Here is a 17,370-nt window from a genome sequence, read left to right as displayed (position 1 = left end):
TGTTAAGAGGAAAGTTTATAGCAGTTGGTGCCTACATCAAGAAATTGCAAAGACACCAAATAAATGAGCTATCAATGCATCTCCTGGACCTAGAAAAATAATAGCAAACCAAACTCAAAACTAGTAGGAGAAAAGAAATAATGAAAATTAGAAGAAATAAACAAAATTAACCCCCCCAAAATACAAAAGATCAATGAAACAAAGAACCATTTTATTGAAAAAATAAACGAAATTGATATATCATTGGCCCAACAAACCAAAAAACAGGGAGAGAAGTCCCAAATCAACAAAATTAGAGATAAAAAGGAAATACAACAATAGACACCACAGAAATAAAAAGAATCAATAGAAATTATTACAAAGAGTTGTATGCCAAGAAATTGGAAAACCTACAAGAAATGGATAGATTCCTAGAAACCTATCTAAATTGAGCCATGAAGACATAGAAAACCTAAACAGACCAACAACCAAGATGGAAATTGAATCAGTAATAAATACCCTCCCAACAAAGAAAAGCCCAGGACCAGATGGCTTCATTGCTGAATTCTACCAGACATTTAAAGAACTAACTCTAATTCTTCTCAAGCTATTCAAAATAACTGAAAGGGAGGGAATCTTCCCAAATTCTTCCTATGAAGCCAGCATCATCTTAATTCCTAAGCATGAAAAAGATGCAGCAGAGAAAGAGAATTACAGACCAATTTCTCTGATGAACATAGATGTAAAAATCCTCAACAAAATACTAGTCAATAGAATCCAACAACACATCAGAAAGATCATCCACCCAAACCAAGTGGGATTTATCCCTGGTATGCAGGGATAGTTAAACATGTGTAAATCAATCAATGTGATATATCACATTAACATGCTGAAGAACAAAAACCATATGATTATCTCAATAGATGAAGAAAAAGCATTTAATCAAATACAACATCACTTCCTGATGAAAACCTTAAGCAAATTGGTTATAGAAGGAACATTCTTCAACACAATCAAGGCAAGTTATGACAAACCACAGCCAGCATCTTACTGAATGGGGAAAAGTTGAAAGCATTTCCACTAACATCCAGAACCAGACAAGAATGCCCACTCTTACCTTTGCTATTCAATATAGTCCTGGAAGTTTTAACCAGAGCTGTTACGCAAGAAAAAAAATCAAAGGGAAACAAATTGGGAAGGAGGAAGTTAAACTATCCCTCTTTGCAGATGACATGATTCTATATATAGCAGATACAAAAGTTCTAAGAGACTACTGGAACTCATAAAAGAGTTTGGAAAAGAGGCAGGATATACAATTAACACACAGAAATCAATAGCCTTTGTATACACGGACAATATCATGGTTGAGAAAGAACTTCAAGATCAGTACCATTCACACTAGCACACTAGCTACAAAAAAAATTAAATATCTTGGAAAAAATTAGTTAATGACATCAAAGATCTCTACAATGAAAATTACAAAACATTAAAGAAAGAAGACACAAAAAAATGGACAAATCTTCCATGTTCATGAATTAGAAGAATCCATATCATCAAAACATCTGTAATACCAAAAGCACTAATATATTTCCCAGATGGGTTTGCACACACAGCCTATAAGCTAAGAATGGCTTTTAAATTTTTATGGTTGTAAAAAAAAAACTCACAAAACACAAAAGAAAATAAAACAGAGCAAAGAACATGCAACAGAGACTATATGTTTAAAGTCTAAAATATTTACAATCTGGCCTTGCAAAGAAGTTTGCCAACACCTGATTAAGATCACTGTTGATTTTTTTTTTGGCTTAACAGCTGGCTAAAGACTGTATGATTAACAACAGGCTCCAAGTCTTAGAAAAGCATAGAGAACAACGTGAATCTACATTTCACTTACAGACATTACCAGAACATTATACATCAGGAGCTTCTAGAAATGAAGATCATTCTGTGAACCTCAAAATTGCTTTTTATCTCAAATCACGCTGGAAAAAAGTGTCCTAATATATTACCATTATGAAAAAAAATAAATTTTATCAAAAAATAAATGCAGGGCCAACATTGTGGCATAGCAGGTAAAGCTGCTGCCAGAGATGTAGGCATCCCATAAGGGTGCTGGTTCGAGTCCTGGCTGATCCACTTCCAATCCACCTCCCTGCTAATGTGCCTGGGAAAGCAACGAAGGATGGCCAAAGTGCTTGGGCCCCTGCACCCACATGGGAGACCCAGAAGAACCTCCTCGATTCTGGCTTCAGCCTGGCCCAGCTCTAGCCATTGTGGCTATTTGGGAAGAGAACGAACAGATGGAAGATCTCTCACTCTTTCTGTCTCACTCTCTTGCTCTCTTTCTCTAACTCTGCCTTCAAATAAATAAATAAATCTTTTTAAAAATGTAGTGTTGGGGCTGGTTCTGTGGCATATTGGGTAAAGCAGCCACCTGTAGTGCTGGCATCCCACATGGGTACCAGTTCAAGTCCTGGCTGCTTCATTTCTGATCCAGCTCCCTGCTATGGCATGGGAAAGCAGTGGAAGACGGTCCAAGTGCTTGGGCCCCTTCACCTACGTGGGAGACCCAGAAGATACTTCTGGCTCCTGGTTTCAGATCAGCCTAGCTCCAGCCATTGTGGTCGTTTGGGGAGTGAACCAGTGGATGGAAGACTTTTCTCTCTGCATCTGCCTCTCTATAACTGCATTTTTCAAATAAATAAATCTTTAAAAAAAAGTGTAGAGTGTTAGATGAATAGACTTAATTCCATTACAATACCATCACTGCTGAAAATTTACCCAAGCTCTTCCCACTAACTACTGAGGAGGTTCCTTCCTTTCTATAACAAAATTCCATGCTCTACAATCACTCTGACATATCAAATATTATCTCATGTCCCTAATCAGTTAATAATAAAGGTGCTTTATTAAACACAAATGATAATGAGACAACTATTTCAGTACATTGTGGGAAAGAGTCTTTTAAACAGAAATGTTGTTTTTGGTCATATGACTTAGGGCATAGGCATTGGATCATGGGCTATAACACCTGGTCCAAATCAGTAATGTTTTAAGATTTATCATCTGCCAAATTTGTCTTTATTGATCACAGTTCTATTTCCAACGCCCCACAAAAGCCTAAATTATCATCATGCCTCATTCTGGCTACTAGTATCATCTGGCTGACTGTAGACTCCTACAATCTATCTGCACTCCTACAATCACTCTTATCCCATACCAATCTATTTGTTCTACAGCAGTCAGAATTACAAGGTATTTTTCAAAAGCAAAACTCATGCCATTCCATAAAATCCTTCAATCGTTTCCTATTGATCTTAGAATAGATCCTACACCACCCTGAATATTCTTGTCCCTGTTAACTTCTTCACACTTATCTGGACAGACTGTTTTCTTCTCTCTGTGCTCTACCTCAGGACATTTGTACATGCAGTTCTAGATTTCTGGAAGGAATTCCAAACCTCCTTACCTAAAAGTATTTACTGATCTCCTACCATGTAGGGACAACAAATAAACTTAACAAGAAAATATCAGGTAGTGATAAACACTGATAAAAAATAAAGCAAGGTGATCTAACAAGACAAAGACTGGAAGATAAGTTGAAATATTTGATGAGGGAAGGCCTAATCCAAGGAGTGACATTCAAACTGAAATCTAGGTAATTCCTACTTATCTTTGAAATCATAAGCAAAACTTTACTTTCTTGGGAAGCTTTCTCTGATCCTCCTCCAGATTTCGTCACCTTGGTAGAAGCTGGCATAGCATCTTGTACTTTCCTTTCCTAACATTATTTGATTAAAAGTTCTTCTCACTTAATAGACTGTTAACCCCAGAAGGAAAAGAACTCTGTTTAATTTACCATTTATTCCTAACATCTAATCCAGTGCCTTGTACAGAGTGGATGGTCAAAAAGCATTTGCTGAATAGAACTTTAAGCCCCACCGAGACCCTAATGTGAAAACTGCTGTAACTGAAAAATTAAGTACTGTATCAAAATTAAGTAGACTTGACTGTTACAAGGATGTGTATTCTAAAATTCCTTCAGTAAAATTCACTGAAAACAGATGTTAAGACCATGGAAACAGAGCCACAAAACAAGACTCTAAATTAAGGTACTTATTAAGACAGAATTTTACATGAACCTATAAAACCAATGACTACAGCAAAGCTTTTGAAATTCTGATTTTAGAGATACAGGCTTGAACTGTTTAATACTGTAGCTGCTAGCCACATATGGCTATTAAGTATTTGAAATGCAGCTAGTCCAAACTGAGATATTCTTTAAGTTGAAACACACACTAAATTTCAAAGGTTTAGCATGGAAAAAAATATATAATAACATTTCAGTTATAATTTCTATATTAATTGCATGTTAGAATGCTACTATTTGGAAAATATTTTTAAATTGTTTTTACCTGCTATAGTTTACTTTTTTAATTGTAGTTACCAGAAAAATTAATAATGCATATATGGTCTATATTATATTCCCACTGGAGCAAACAATACAAGCTTTTCTAGACACACCAATAGATAAATGTATCAGGGAATAGAGAAAGCCAAAATGAATTAAGCATTGACTCAAAGATAAAAGGAAAAACTAAAACTCAATAACAAAGTACCAACTTTTTAATTAGGAAAAATGATTGGGAAGTATATGAAGATAAACTCCAACTCCTCCCACAATCAAACAAATCTTTAGAACCTCAGAGGCCTTGGGCTGATTATCTTACACATGAGTCAAATAAGGATCATGTATGGTACACAACAAAAGGTGAGTTGAGTTGTTAGTCTAAACCCTGTTACTTATCACTGTATAAACTATATGGCAATCGTTAGGCCTTCTCTCATTAAAACACTTAAAAATTGATCACTGAAGCAGATGTGAAACAAGGCTTTTAAATGGAATTTGAATTCAATCACACAAAACTGTCAAACATCAACTGCACCCATGTTCTTTCTCCTATTACTTCTATCAGCTTTTCCTATCACAAACACCTGTATTGCAGCATTTTACTATGAAAACTGTATTTTTAAAAAGAAAAATGAACATGTAACCCTTTTCTGCTATTTCTTTCTTTAACCTATACTTCTTGAATAAACTATTCATATAACATAGAATAAACAGGATACCTCTAAAATAGTAACAATGAAAAACCTCAGACCCTCCTAAAAATACTTACAGATAATGTATGAAGAAGCTGCCCTGTAAAAGAATTCCATACTTTCAAAAGGAAATTGTTCACTGCAGTAATAACTGTGGTGTCATAGCGATCCCAGGCCACCATAGTCACCTTAAGTTTAGTGACCTTGTCTTCTGCAGATGGCATATTATTCCTAAACAACAGAAATTAGCAATATTCATAATTTGTTTTTAACAAAGGTGTATGCGAAATAGCAAATTATGACATTATTTCTCCAACAGCATGAACCTGTTTCAATGAAAAGATCCTTACTATACTTTTAAGTGCCTACAAAAGAAAAAAATACATGGACCTGACCAAACATTGCCCATAAACTTATTTCAGGGGGAAAAAAGACTCAACACTGACCAAAAAGTTACTTGAGAACAAAACAAAAAAGAAACTAGAGGGGCCAGCACTGTGGTGCAGTAGGTAATCCTCCACCTGTGGCACTGGCATCCCATGTGGGCACCAGTTCTAATTCTGGCTGTTCCTCTTCTGATCCAGCCCTCTGCTGTGGCCTGGGAAAGCAGCAGAAAAGGGCCCAAGCACTTGGGCCCCCACACCTGCATGGGAGACCAGGAAGAAGCTCCTGGCTCCTGGCTTCAGATTGGCCCAGCTATTTGGGGAGTGAATCAGTGGATGGAAGACCTTTCTCTTTGTCTCTCCCTATGTCTATAACTCTGCCTCTCAAATAAATAACATTTTTTAAAAAAAGAAACTAGAAAAAAAATCTACAATTACCCTAAAAATAACAAAGTTATAAGTGGCTACCACAAAGTATGAAAACATATAGTGGCCATTTTATTCCTTTAAATATTATTTTCTTAAAAACTAAAGGACTTGTAAAGAAGCAATAGGAGATTAACTTTTTTGTTTGTCTATGAGCACAGTCAGTTCTATTTTTTTATTAATGGGGAATTAATTAATTTCAGAATCACACCGTAATGAAATTATAGTGTCCCAATGAAGTAATTATTTATCTTCCAACAAACCATGAAGAAAATAAAACAGAAAGCTAAGTGTACATACAACATTGGTTAGAAATGGGAATGCTAACAGTAAGAAATACTATAAAAATATCCTCAGTAAATTAGAAAAATGGCAAATGTATCATATTTAATAGAGACAATCTCCAAAATAGAAAGTAATACAGGCAAGGGCAGGCAACTGGCTTATCAGTAAACACACTGCTTGGGATGCCTGCATCCCATATTGGAAAACCTGCTTTTGAAGCTCAGTTCCATTCCCAATTCTAGCTTCCTTCTAATACACACCATGGTAGGCAGCAGGTGCAGCTCAAGTAGTTGGGCCCCTACCACAAATATGGAAGACCTGATTTGAGTTCTGGCTCCTGGCTTTAGCCTCAGCCCAGACCCAGTCATTATGAGCATTTAAGGAGTGAACCAATGGATGGGAGCTTTTGCTCTTTCTCTGTCTCTCAAATTAAATACACACACACACACACACACAGGCTTATAGAACATTAAGGCAGAGAATGATTCTGTGGGCATCAGTATAGCACAATACACCAGAATTCTGAACTAGTCACCAATGCTCCAATCTATCAACAGCAAGAGGCAATTAGAGACATGCAAGTTTCATGTCTACCAATTAACTTCAAACTCTTTGCTATTGTAAAAAGATATCCATGTTCATTATAACATATGTAATGTAAAATAATGTATAACAGATAATATGTAATAAAAAATATACCACATATAACCAGTGAAATATCTAATATCCATTCTTACCCAGTCATTTTAGTAGCCATATCTAGCACTATACTCTTCCATTCTTGCTGTTGATATTGCCAAATTCTTGCTGTTCCATCTCTACTTCCACTAACAAATCTTAAACTAGAAAGAAAGAGTTAAAATAACTTTGTTACTTTTCTCCAAAATGGACATCACTTTTTTTCTTTGTATAAAGGTATTATGTTCAAACACATACACTACCAGGAGAAATGTAAAATGCTGCAAACCACTTTGAGAAAATAGTTTGGCAGTTCCTCAGAATGCTAAACATAAGAATTACCACTGACCCACTCCCAGGTATATATCTAAGAGAAATGAAAACATAAGTCCACACAAAAATGTATATACTAATATTCATGGCAGCCTTAGTTAGAATATGCCAAATGTCTATCAGCAAATAAATGGATAAACAAAATATGGTATGTTTATGCAATGGGCTATTATTCAGCAATAAAGAGGAATGAAATAATGACAGGTACTGCAACATGGATGAATCTTGAAGGGGCAAAGGTATAAAGACAAAGAGTAGCTTAATAGCAGCCCAGAGCTATGATGGAGAGAGAGGATTAGGAGTTTGCAAGTAAAAGGATTGGGCTTTCCTGATGGGGAGATAAAAATGTTCTAAAATTGACTGTGGTGACAATTGCACAAACTTATAAACATATTAAAAACCATTCCATTTTGTGTTATCCGAATTATGTACAATGAAGATGTTATTTTAAAATAATAAATTCATTGACCTACAACTTTGTCACTATTAACGTTAGTTTCTGTTTCTTTCAGACACTGTAAAATACATGTGTATATACTTATACATTTTCCCCTATAGGAAATAGAATAGCACTACATATAACTTTTTTTCTAGCTTAACTGTATTTTGTCTATCTATTTCTATGTTTACAAGTATAAAGCTATCTTCAGTTTTATTAAATGTTTAAGTATGAATGCACTAAAATGCCTTAATGGTCAATATTTACATTGTTTTCCGTCTCCACTATTATAATGTTGTGATGAACATCTCTATACATATTTGTACAACCTTATACATATCTTTGTTGAGTCAAAGAGTAGGTACATTTTTAAAGCTTTTGATGTATATAGCCAAATTGCTTCCCTGAAAATCTCTCCCAAAAAACAATTTATAATCTAATCAAAAGTTGTAGGAGCGAGTCTGCTTTCTCAAAACCTTTGGATATATTGGGCATTATCATTTTTCTTTATCTTGTCATTCTGAAAGAAAAAAAATGTTACTGTTATTTTAATTTTAACTTATATGTCCTTAGTTATTATTAAAATTGTCTATTTTTGATGTGTTTATTGCCCAATAAGATAATGTATTTAATTCTTAAAGGAAAAAGGCAACAAATTAAAAATTCAGATTATTCTAGTATGAAAGAATAGTAGCTATTCAAATTTTCTAGTATGTAACTCACTATAGTGCAAATAAGTCAACCTGAAAATTGGAGATTTTGTCATTCCTAATAGACACTACTCTTTGTGGTCTATTATTATTTATTTCCACATATAACAAAGTGAACAAATTCATCATTATAATCAGCCACTGACCCACAAATATTTAAAAATATTTTAAAATATTTAAAAATAAAATATTTTAAAATTTTGAAAAATTAAACACCCACATAAAGTCCCTACAGACATACATGGATACAAATTTATGCTAACTAGTTATAGCTGTAAATCCATTCTAGGTCAATTTTTAGAACAGGGCAGATTATCATCTTGGGAAGAGACATTTTACAGGGTACACAGATATCTATATACGATTTCTGAGTTAACACACATAGGGGATATGTATCATATGACTAGTAGAGATAATAAGAAGATGTTCAGAAGAAGTCAAGATAGCTAAAAGCTAGAACACTCAGGAAACATTTCAGTTAGGGCATGAACCTTAAAAAGAAGTTAAGAATTAGATAAGAATAGAAAAGAGAAAGGGAGAGAGAAGAAAGGAAAATGGAGGGAAAATGAGAGGGGGGATGTAGGAAGAAAAGAAAAAAGAGATTAGGAGAAGGTAGGGAATGGCATTTCCAGTTAGAAATGATATGAGGAAAAGTATAAGAAAAGGAATGATGAGATAATATATACAAGATGACAGGAACAAAATAGTAAATGAATTAGGCCAGGTCTAAGGATTTATAAGGGAAATAACAGAGAAGCAAAGAATGTAGTTCAAAGTCAAGTTGTAGGGAACCCTGAATGCTAGGCTGCCAAAAGAAAATTCTGAATTCTATTCCATAGAGAGAGCAGGAAAACTAAAGATTTCTGAACAGAACAATATTGATCTGGTAGAGACTGACAGGTCAAATAACAGAAACCTTGACTAAGGTGGGTAGTAACAGAAATGGAATGGAAAGAGCAAAATAAACCAAAAAGGAAAGCATTCAGAAAGAACTGAAAGACAATGGCTACTACTTAGATTGAGTTGGAAAGGTAAGGATATCATCCAAGACAGACAACAGCTTTCAACCTATGTGACTCGATAGAGTAAGATGTCCACAGTAGAGGTAGCTACTTCTGAGAAATTAGTAATAAAACATATCAAACATCTGTTTACCCACATATGTACTAAATAATTACCTGTCTCCATTGTTACAGAACTGAACAGCAACAACTTTATCCTAAGATATAAAACAATAGATTTTTAGTTAAAATGAACTTATTTATAAAATGGATAAAGTGTTCTTCCCCTGAAATTCACATATACAAGCATCATGGAACAAATTTTTAATGTAATTTTCTTTAAGAAAGAAACGGTTGGACGGAGACAAAGTGAAGGAGGGAGGGAATATTATATTCTCAGAACTGTATCTATGAAATATATTGAACCTGTTAAAAACTGAAAAAAATTTAAAAGAAATAAAAATAAAATTAAGAAGGAATAAAACCACTTTAATTTCCAAAAAAAATAATGAAGCTTGAAAACAATGTATTAGCTAGGGAGGAATACTTACTGGAAGTAATTTGAAATAAACCAGACATAAACAGTCCTGACTTATACACCATATCTCAAAAGAAACATAATTCTAGGGATCAGCACTGTGGTACAGAAGGTAAAGCCACTGCTTGCAGTGCTGGCATCCCATATGGGTGCTGGTTTGAATACCAGCTGCTCCACATCTGATACAGCTCTCTGCTAATGTGCTTGGGAAAGCAGCAGAAGATGGCCCAAGTGCTTGGGCCCCTGCACCCATGTGGGAGACCTGGAAGAAGGTTCCTAGCTCCTGGCTTTGCCTGGCCCAGCTCTGACCACTGTAGCCATTTGGGGAGTAAACCAGCAGATGGAAGATCTCTGTCTCTTCCTCTCTCTCTTTCTCTTTCTCTCCCTCTCCCCCTCCCTCTGCCTTTCAAATAAATCAATAAATCTTTTAAAAAATATAATTCTAAAGAGGTATTAGCCTGTTTTGTCCCTCATAATAAGACAGCATAGTAATCTATGGCACTACCTTAAAATACTGCTTTGTAACAGTTGAATTAAATTTCCCACTTACTTTTCTGAAATTCAGAAAACAAATCAATCATATCCCATTTCCTATGTGGTTTATTTATCTTATAATGGATTCAGGTAATAGTCTAAAGGTATTACATTTTAGACACCACTGTTTAATCTTTATATAATATTATGGCAAGGTTAAAGTATTTGTCAAAGTTTTCAACTTCCTTCAGTTTATTCCTTGTTAATAAAGCTAAAGTCCACCCATTCAAATGTTGGACATGATTTCTCAAACTCACTTACTAAATTGAACATGAAATTCACTTTTAATGAGTAGCTAAAACTAAATATTTTTATATTCAATTATTTTGTAAACTGTTTTCATATATTCAGAGGTATCTTCAATTCTTACTATTTAATGATTTCACTGTGATATTTATCTGAGAGATTCTGGATTCTGCCAGTTGCAGTAACTGATTTTATATGTTTTAAAAGAACATCTTATTTTTAGTCACTGACCGCCACCACTGATTAAAACAGGAAATTTTATTTTTCAGACTTTTTCTTCTTAAATGTGTCCCTGCAAATAAAGCTCTACTAAACCAAGTTCTCTTCGTTTTTTCACACCTCAATTATTTCCCATTCAAGTGTTCCCTCTTTCTCAAAAAACCTGACTACACGTGTATATACACCCTACTTGGGTGGCAACTGTAAAGTTATCTCCTTGGCGTGCTCTAGCAAAAATGGGAGTTCCTCCACATAATGTCTCAGACTTAAATTTTTAAATGCATTTTTCCTAAGTTTTTTTTTCTTTCACAATCTAAACAACACTCCAGGATTTTAGTATCTAGGAATTAAATAACAGCATGGCGAAAGCTTCAATGGTTCAGTAAGCTTTCAAAAGGAGACCCTTCAATTATATTTGCATACTAGGACAAAAAGGAAGAGACTGTTTCCAAAAGTTCCAGGAGATTTCTAACAGGAGTCTGTTTGCTTTACCACAAACGTCAGGAACACAACTGATTTGGTAACTTGCAAAATATATTTTAAAAAATGATCTTTCAGGGAAATTTTATGTTATTGATGCATAGCAATACTATTCCAAGTTAAGTATCAATAATAATAATAACAGTAACATTAAGACTTGCAAAGCTCAGTGTTTTAAATTACTGACTATATAGCTTTACAATGAGGCACATAAAAGATATACAGTGAACAGAAACAGAATACTTCCATATCCCACAGTAAATAATTATTAAATGACAAAAGAAAGGAAGAAAACATCCATGAAAGGTACAAAGGGATATAACCAAACAACAGTGCTCTCATCTTCCTGAAAAAGCCACAGGATACTAGGGACAGACCAAAAGGACAAGTGTCAGCCAACAATGGCTTTCACCCCAGACATAAACCTATTCCCTGTATATAAGATTGTTATCAATAACTAGGAGGAAATAGACTTTACAAGGCTTCACTGAATCAAACAATCATAATAAGTTCAATAAGTTATATTCAGTAAAAGAAACTTTGGGGGCCAGCAACGTAGCATAGTGGGTTAAGTAACCACCTGCAAAGCCATAAAGGCGCTGGTTCTTGTCCCAACTGCTCGACTTTCATCCACCTCTCTGCTAATGTGCCTGGGAAAAGCTGCAGAAGATGGCTCAAGTGCTTGGGCCCCTGTCACTCACATGAGAGACCTTAAGAAGCTCCTGGCCTTGCTCTGGCCCAGCCCTGGCTGTTGTGGATACTTGGGGAGCAAACCAGTGGATAGAAGCGCTCTCTCTCTCTCTCTCTCGCTCTCTCTCTCTGTAATGCTGTCTTTCAAATAAATAAATCTTTAAAAGAAAAAAAACTAAGACACTTCTTCTCCAAGACATACTCAATATCTTTTCTAAACTGTATAGATTTTAAGTGATGAGCAGTTCATATAACTAATAAAATACAGCAGGCTAAACACAGGACTTTCAAAAACTATTACTACAATGCATGTCTACAGATATATAAAACATTTATGTGTATATATACATATTCATTTTCCAATAATCAAAATAATACATCTTAAAGATTTTAAATGCAGTAAATCCAGGATTTCACACTATTTTCATTACTAAAAAGACATCTTGCCATAAAATTTTAGGACTAATCTGTATTAAAGTAGGGTACAGAAAAACATAAATAAAACCAACTTTCCAAGGGTATTAACATATTTAGGTTTCTCAGTTTGTTCTTACCGTATGTGATTCTAGTTCAGCAATTTTCTCAGGGATGTCAGAACCCAAATAATATATTCTAATCACATGGTCAGTGCTACCTGTTGTAATGAACATACCACCTGGAAGATTAAAACAAACAAGCATAGTACCATAGAACTTTAAAAAACCTGATTGCTTCATTAGTCATGCTAACCAATGAGTAAAAAGGCTTCAAAAACCACAAAGTTTTCTTCTCTTAAATATACACCAACATTTCAGAGAAAAAGAAGCGAAATTTAAGTAAAGAGAATATTTCGGATAGATATTATCTTTTACCTAACAAAATCCACCAAATATATGGTAAATACAGGCTTATGGACCATAAATATTAAAGGTCACAACCTTGAGAGATTCATTCTTCATATTTTGTGTACAAAACAAAATTTCAAAATTATTTATCAGTTGATTTTTTCTCCTTACTACCATGGTGGTCAAAGAGTAAAAACTCAATGACTTCCGGGATGATAAAAAAGTTTAGAAACAAAGGGTGATGATGTATACAAACCAATGTAAATATTATGCCACAGAACTGGATCCTTAAATATGGTTGAAATGGATAATATTTACGCTATATATATTTTACCACAATAAAAAATAAGAAAAGAAAGGTTACCTAGTATAGGATTCTTAGCAGTAGAAAAGTCTATGTAAACACACATTGTAAAAGTGTCTTCTATATGCAACCAAAGCATATGTTTTCTGTAAAATCAAGACAGGACTTTTTGTTGAATTGGGGAAGGGAGTGCTGTACATTTTTATTAGTGGGTCTCTGGGGTCAAGGAGATTTGTTTTTTACCAGGTAAAATCTACATTATATAAAAAATTAATTAGTGAGTAAAAAAATTCAACTGCTTTTACATGTGAATTAGAGCCCAAAAAGGTTCATCTATTATAACATGTGGTTCACATTTTGGGTACACTCCCATTCACACTCAGATATATGTCTTTCCTCATAAAAACTGGATCACTTAATATTTTGGGAACTCAAAACATTCAATTTTTACACATACCAGAGCTGAAAGATGAACAAGATATCTGAACTCCAGGTCTGGATCTCTCAGTAAATTTTACTGGGCGATCTCTAAAGAGAAAGGATGTTTTTATTTTCCATCATGCTCATGTAATAGACAAGAATCTTAGTACATTTCAGGATACTGGTTGGTTTATCATAAATACTATAGAGAAAACTAAAATAAAGTGGCCAGTAAGTACTATAGTCATAATTCAGATTAAAAAATCCTTTATTCCTTGAAATATAATTTATGCTATCAGTTTTATTGCTACAGCTTTATAAGCATATTACTGTTACTACTACTTATATAATCAAAGTCTTAACAAAATAAGATATGAAACTCCTTATAAAATTTTGTATAAATTAGATAATCTTTTCCATATTGATTTCATAATAATTTTATTCTAAAATCTCTAACAACCAATTAAAATAGGTATAGAGACTATATTATACTTAAATATATGGCCTAATAAAGAATCAAGGTAATAAAATGCTTGATTTTTTTCAAAATTTCAAAACCACTTCTAAACTTACCTAAATTTCATTGTTTTTACATGCCACTGCCAGAAACAAATTGTTCCATCAGCACCAGTAGAAGTGAGGTATCTGGTTGTGCCTTTAGTTGATGGACAAAACTTAAACAAAAAAAATCTGATTCAAATACAAAGTTTTCATTTTCAAACTAACTTCAAACACAGCATGTTTTCAGTACATATAATTGAAATAAATTCACTTAAGAATTTTAATTTCAATGGATTAAATTTCCTAGATAAATATCCTATAAAAATTTAAGATATAAAAAACCTGAAGAAAAATAGTATTTAAATCTGGAATAAAATATTTCAGTCCTGTGGCCAGTATTGTGGCATAGAGGATAAAGGCTCCAGCAGCAACTCCTGTATCCCATTTGGGCACCAGTTTGTGTCCTGGCTGATCCACTTCTGATCCAGCAAAAGATGGCCCAAGTATCTGGGCCCATGCTACCCATGTGGGAGACCTGGAAGAAGCTCCTGTCTTCGGCCAGGCCCAGCCCTGGACATTGCAGCCACCTAGGGAGTGAACCAGCAGATGCAAGATCTCTGTCTTTCTGTCTCTCTCTCTCTTTGTAACTGCCTTTCAACTAATTAACTAAATATTTTCCAAATAAATTCATTCCTACATAATTATTTTTAACTTATTTAACATTACTTAACATTTAAAATTAATGTTTTTAATCATGTTAATGGAGAATAAACTTACAAACTCATTACCAACAACACCAATACAAATTTGTTAAATATACATTTATATAGCAACAATTGTATAGTTCACAGGCATAAGTATATCTGAGAAGAAATGATTAGGAAATAAAGTATTTGGTCTCTCATATTTTACTTTAAAGTTCAACTTTAATTAAGTGTGATATCAATGTTTTCCTTTTAAAGTGTAAGACAATTTCATTTGTCTTCATGGATAATGTAAAATAGGTCAAATCTTTGTTGATGTAATTTTGGAAGAAAAAGCATATACTTAAGTTGCTCATGTAAATGCCCACCATTGCAGATAACATCATGGCCCTTTATCATGTAGGCTTTCCAGGCTCTGACTTTTAGCATTTTTAGTATTTTAAATGTCCTCAGGAAGCAATAACAGAGAATCTAAGAGCTCCTGAGCTCCTGATGCCTGGACACAGGAAAAAGTTGAAAATCAAATGAGAATCCCTAGCATGCCCATGAGTTTTTAAAATGCCAAGTGGAGATAATAAACAATTTCATTGAGATAATGATTAAGGATCAAAATATATAGGATTGGAGCATACTTTGAACTCCAACACAAGATGATCATATAAGTATTAGAGCTTATTCACTTCATTTTTTTGTTTGGATACACAGAACCTCAAAAGACTATAGAATTGAATTCAAATAAAAGTTATCAATTAACATTATAAATTAATAACTTAATATACAGTAAATAAATCTAGATTCAGCATGCCTATACTTTTTTTCTTCTGAAATAGAAAAGCTCACATTAGAAAGCTTAATCACCAATCTATAGCAAAGTCCACAAATTTTGGCCTACACATCAAATCCAGCTTTCCATCTGTTTTTATAAATGAAAATTTATTAGTACAGTCATTTTATACTATGGTTGTTTCTGTACTACAAGACCATAATTGAGGAGTTGTGACAGATTATATGGCTGGCAAAGAATAAGGTATTTTCTATTTGGCCTGTAAACTTGCCCATATCTTACCTATAATAATGAGAAAATTAACCATGAAATTGTGTATTTTATTAAGTTCTATGAAGCACTGAAACCTTTATTATCCCTATTACATTAGATTTCATTCATCAATCATAAAAATCATGTTAGAGATTGTTTTTTAAAAATGTGTATTTCTAATATACAATTAATACATATCTGCTATGAAAAATTCAGGCAGTATAGAAAACCAGAATAAAAGCAACTTATACCACTCAGAAATAACCAATATTAAGTTATAATTTTATTTCAAATTTGTTAAAAATGAGAAAAAGAAACTAGAAGGATAATACACCACAATATTAGTAGAAACAGTCAGTGAATAAATAATAAGCAAAGCATCTAAAATGCCAAATAATGACCACTACTATGGACAAAAATGAAACTGAAAAGGAGAGATACAGAGCACTAGGGATAATTTATAATTTTAAATAGAGTGGTAAGGTTGTCACAAAAGGTCTCCCTGTGAAGGTGGTATTTGTACAAACCATTTAGAAAATGAGAGAGTAAATCATGGGAATATTCAGGGAAGATCATTCCAGAAACAATAAACAGTAAGACCAAAGGTAGCAGTATACCTAGAGTGTTCAAAAAAAAAAAAAAGCAGAAACCAATAGCTAAAGCAAAATAAGAAAGAGAAACAAGAATGAACAGATGTTGTCAAAGAGGCTGAGCATACAGTCTTATGAGTACTTTAAATATTGGAGGTTTAACTCGTTTAACTCTATGATTGGAAGCTATTCAGAGTTCTGAGCACCAGTTAGTTATGTGACTTAACTTTCATTTTAAAACCACTCTGGTTGCTATGCAGAGACTAGACTAAGGCAGGGGTTAGGGAAAGGAAGAAGCAGAAGATCAATTAGAAGTCTGTTTCAATAATGTAGGCCACAGATGATGGTGGCTTAAAAGAGGACAGTAATAATGAAGTCATGGTAATTTGTCAGATTCTGAATACATTTTGAAGGCAGAACCAAAATGATTGGATGGAAGGTTAGACATGGAGTATAAAAGACAAAAGCTAGGGATGACTACCCTGAGCAACAGGAGTCATGAAATTATAATTTGTTTAGCTGGGGAAAGCTTTGAAAGGAGATCTTAGGAAGCAAGATGAGTTCAATTTTGAGTATGTTAAGTTTGAGATGCCTAGGACACATCCTTACATTCTTATGATGATGCAAAGTAGGCAGCTGAATAAACAAGTATAGAGATAAAAAGAGAGGTCCAAGACGTGTAAATAAGTTTGAGAATTATCATTCTATAGATGATATTCAAAACACACAGCTTAATGAGATCATTAAAGGAAAGAGTGTAATAGAGAAGAGGTTCATAGATCTCTAGGGCATCTAAAAATATAAACGAAAGAAAAAACCTGTAAGTAAAACTATGAAAAGAACCAAACAATATCATAAACATTTTTCAGTACAATATTGTTATTATTTTGTTATTTGACAGTATCTTCAAATTCCAGAAATAATTAGTAAGATACAGTAGGAACGCA

General features: G+C 33.7%; 1 protein-coding gene across 4 annotated transcripts in view; it reads right to left on the bottom strand.

Annotated features, from left to right (window-relative positions):
- Positions 1–17,370, bottom strand: part of BRWD3 (bromodomain and WD repeat domain containing 3) — a 132,159-nt gene that overhangs the window by 59,151 nt on the left and 55,638 nt on the right. For all 4 annotated transcript variants that reach the window (XM_051827378.3, XM_051827379.3, XM_089323893.1 and 1 more), the window contains 6 exons: positions 14,166–14,266; positions 13,630–13,700; positions 12,599–12,699; positions 9,515–9,555; positions 6,914–7,018; positions 5,160–5,313 (listed from right to left, as the gene is read on the bottom strand). In XM_051827378.3, the coding sequence (XP_051683338.1) occupies positions 5,160–5,313; positions 6,914–7,018; positions 9,515–9,555; positions 12,599–12,699; positions 13,630–13,700; positions 14,166–14,266 (573 nt within the window). The remainder of the gene's footprint in view (positions 1–5,159; positions 5,314–6,913; positions 7,019–9,514; positions 9,556–12,598; positions 12,700–13,629; positions 13,701–14,165; positions 14,267–17,370) is intronic.

The sequence above is a fragment of the Oryctolagus cuniculus genome, chromosome X (assembly GCF_051225735.1).
Source record: "Oryctolagus cuniculus isolate XC-2025 breed Fujian yellow rabbit chromosome X, ASM5122573v1, whole genome shotgun sequence".
Lineage (NCBI taxonomy): Eukaryota > Metazoa > Chordata > Mammalia > Lagomorpha > Leporidae > Oryctolagus > Oryctolagus cuniculus.
This window is presented reverse-complemented; position numbering and strand designations above follow the sequence as displayed.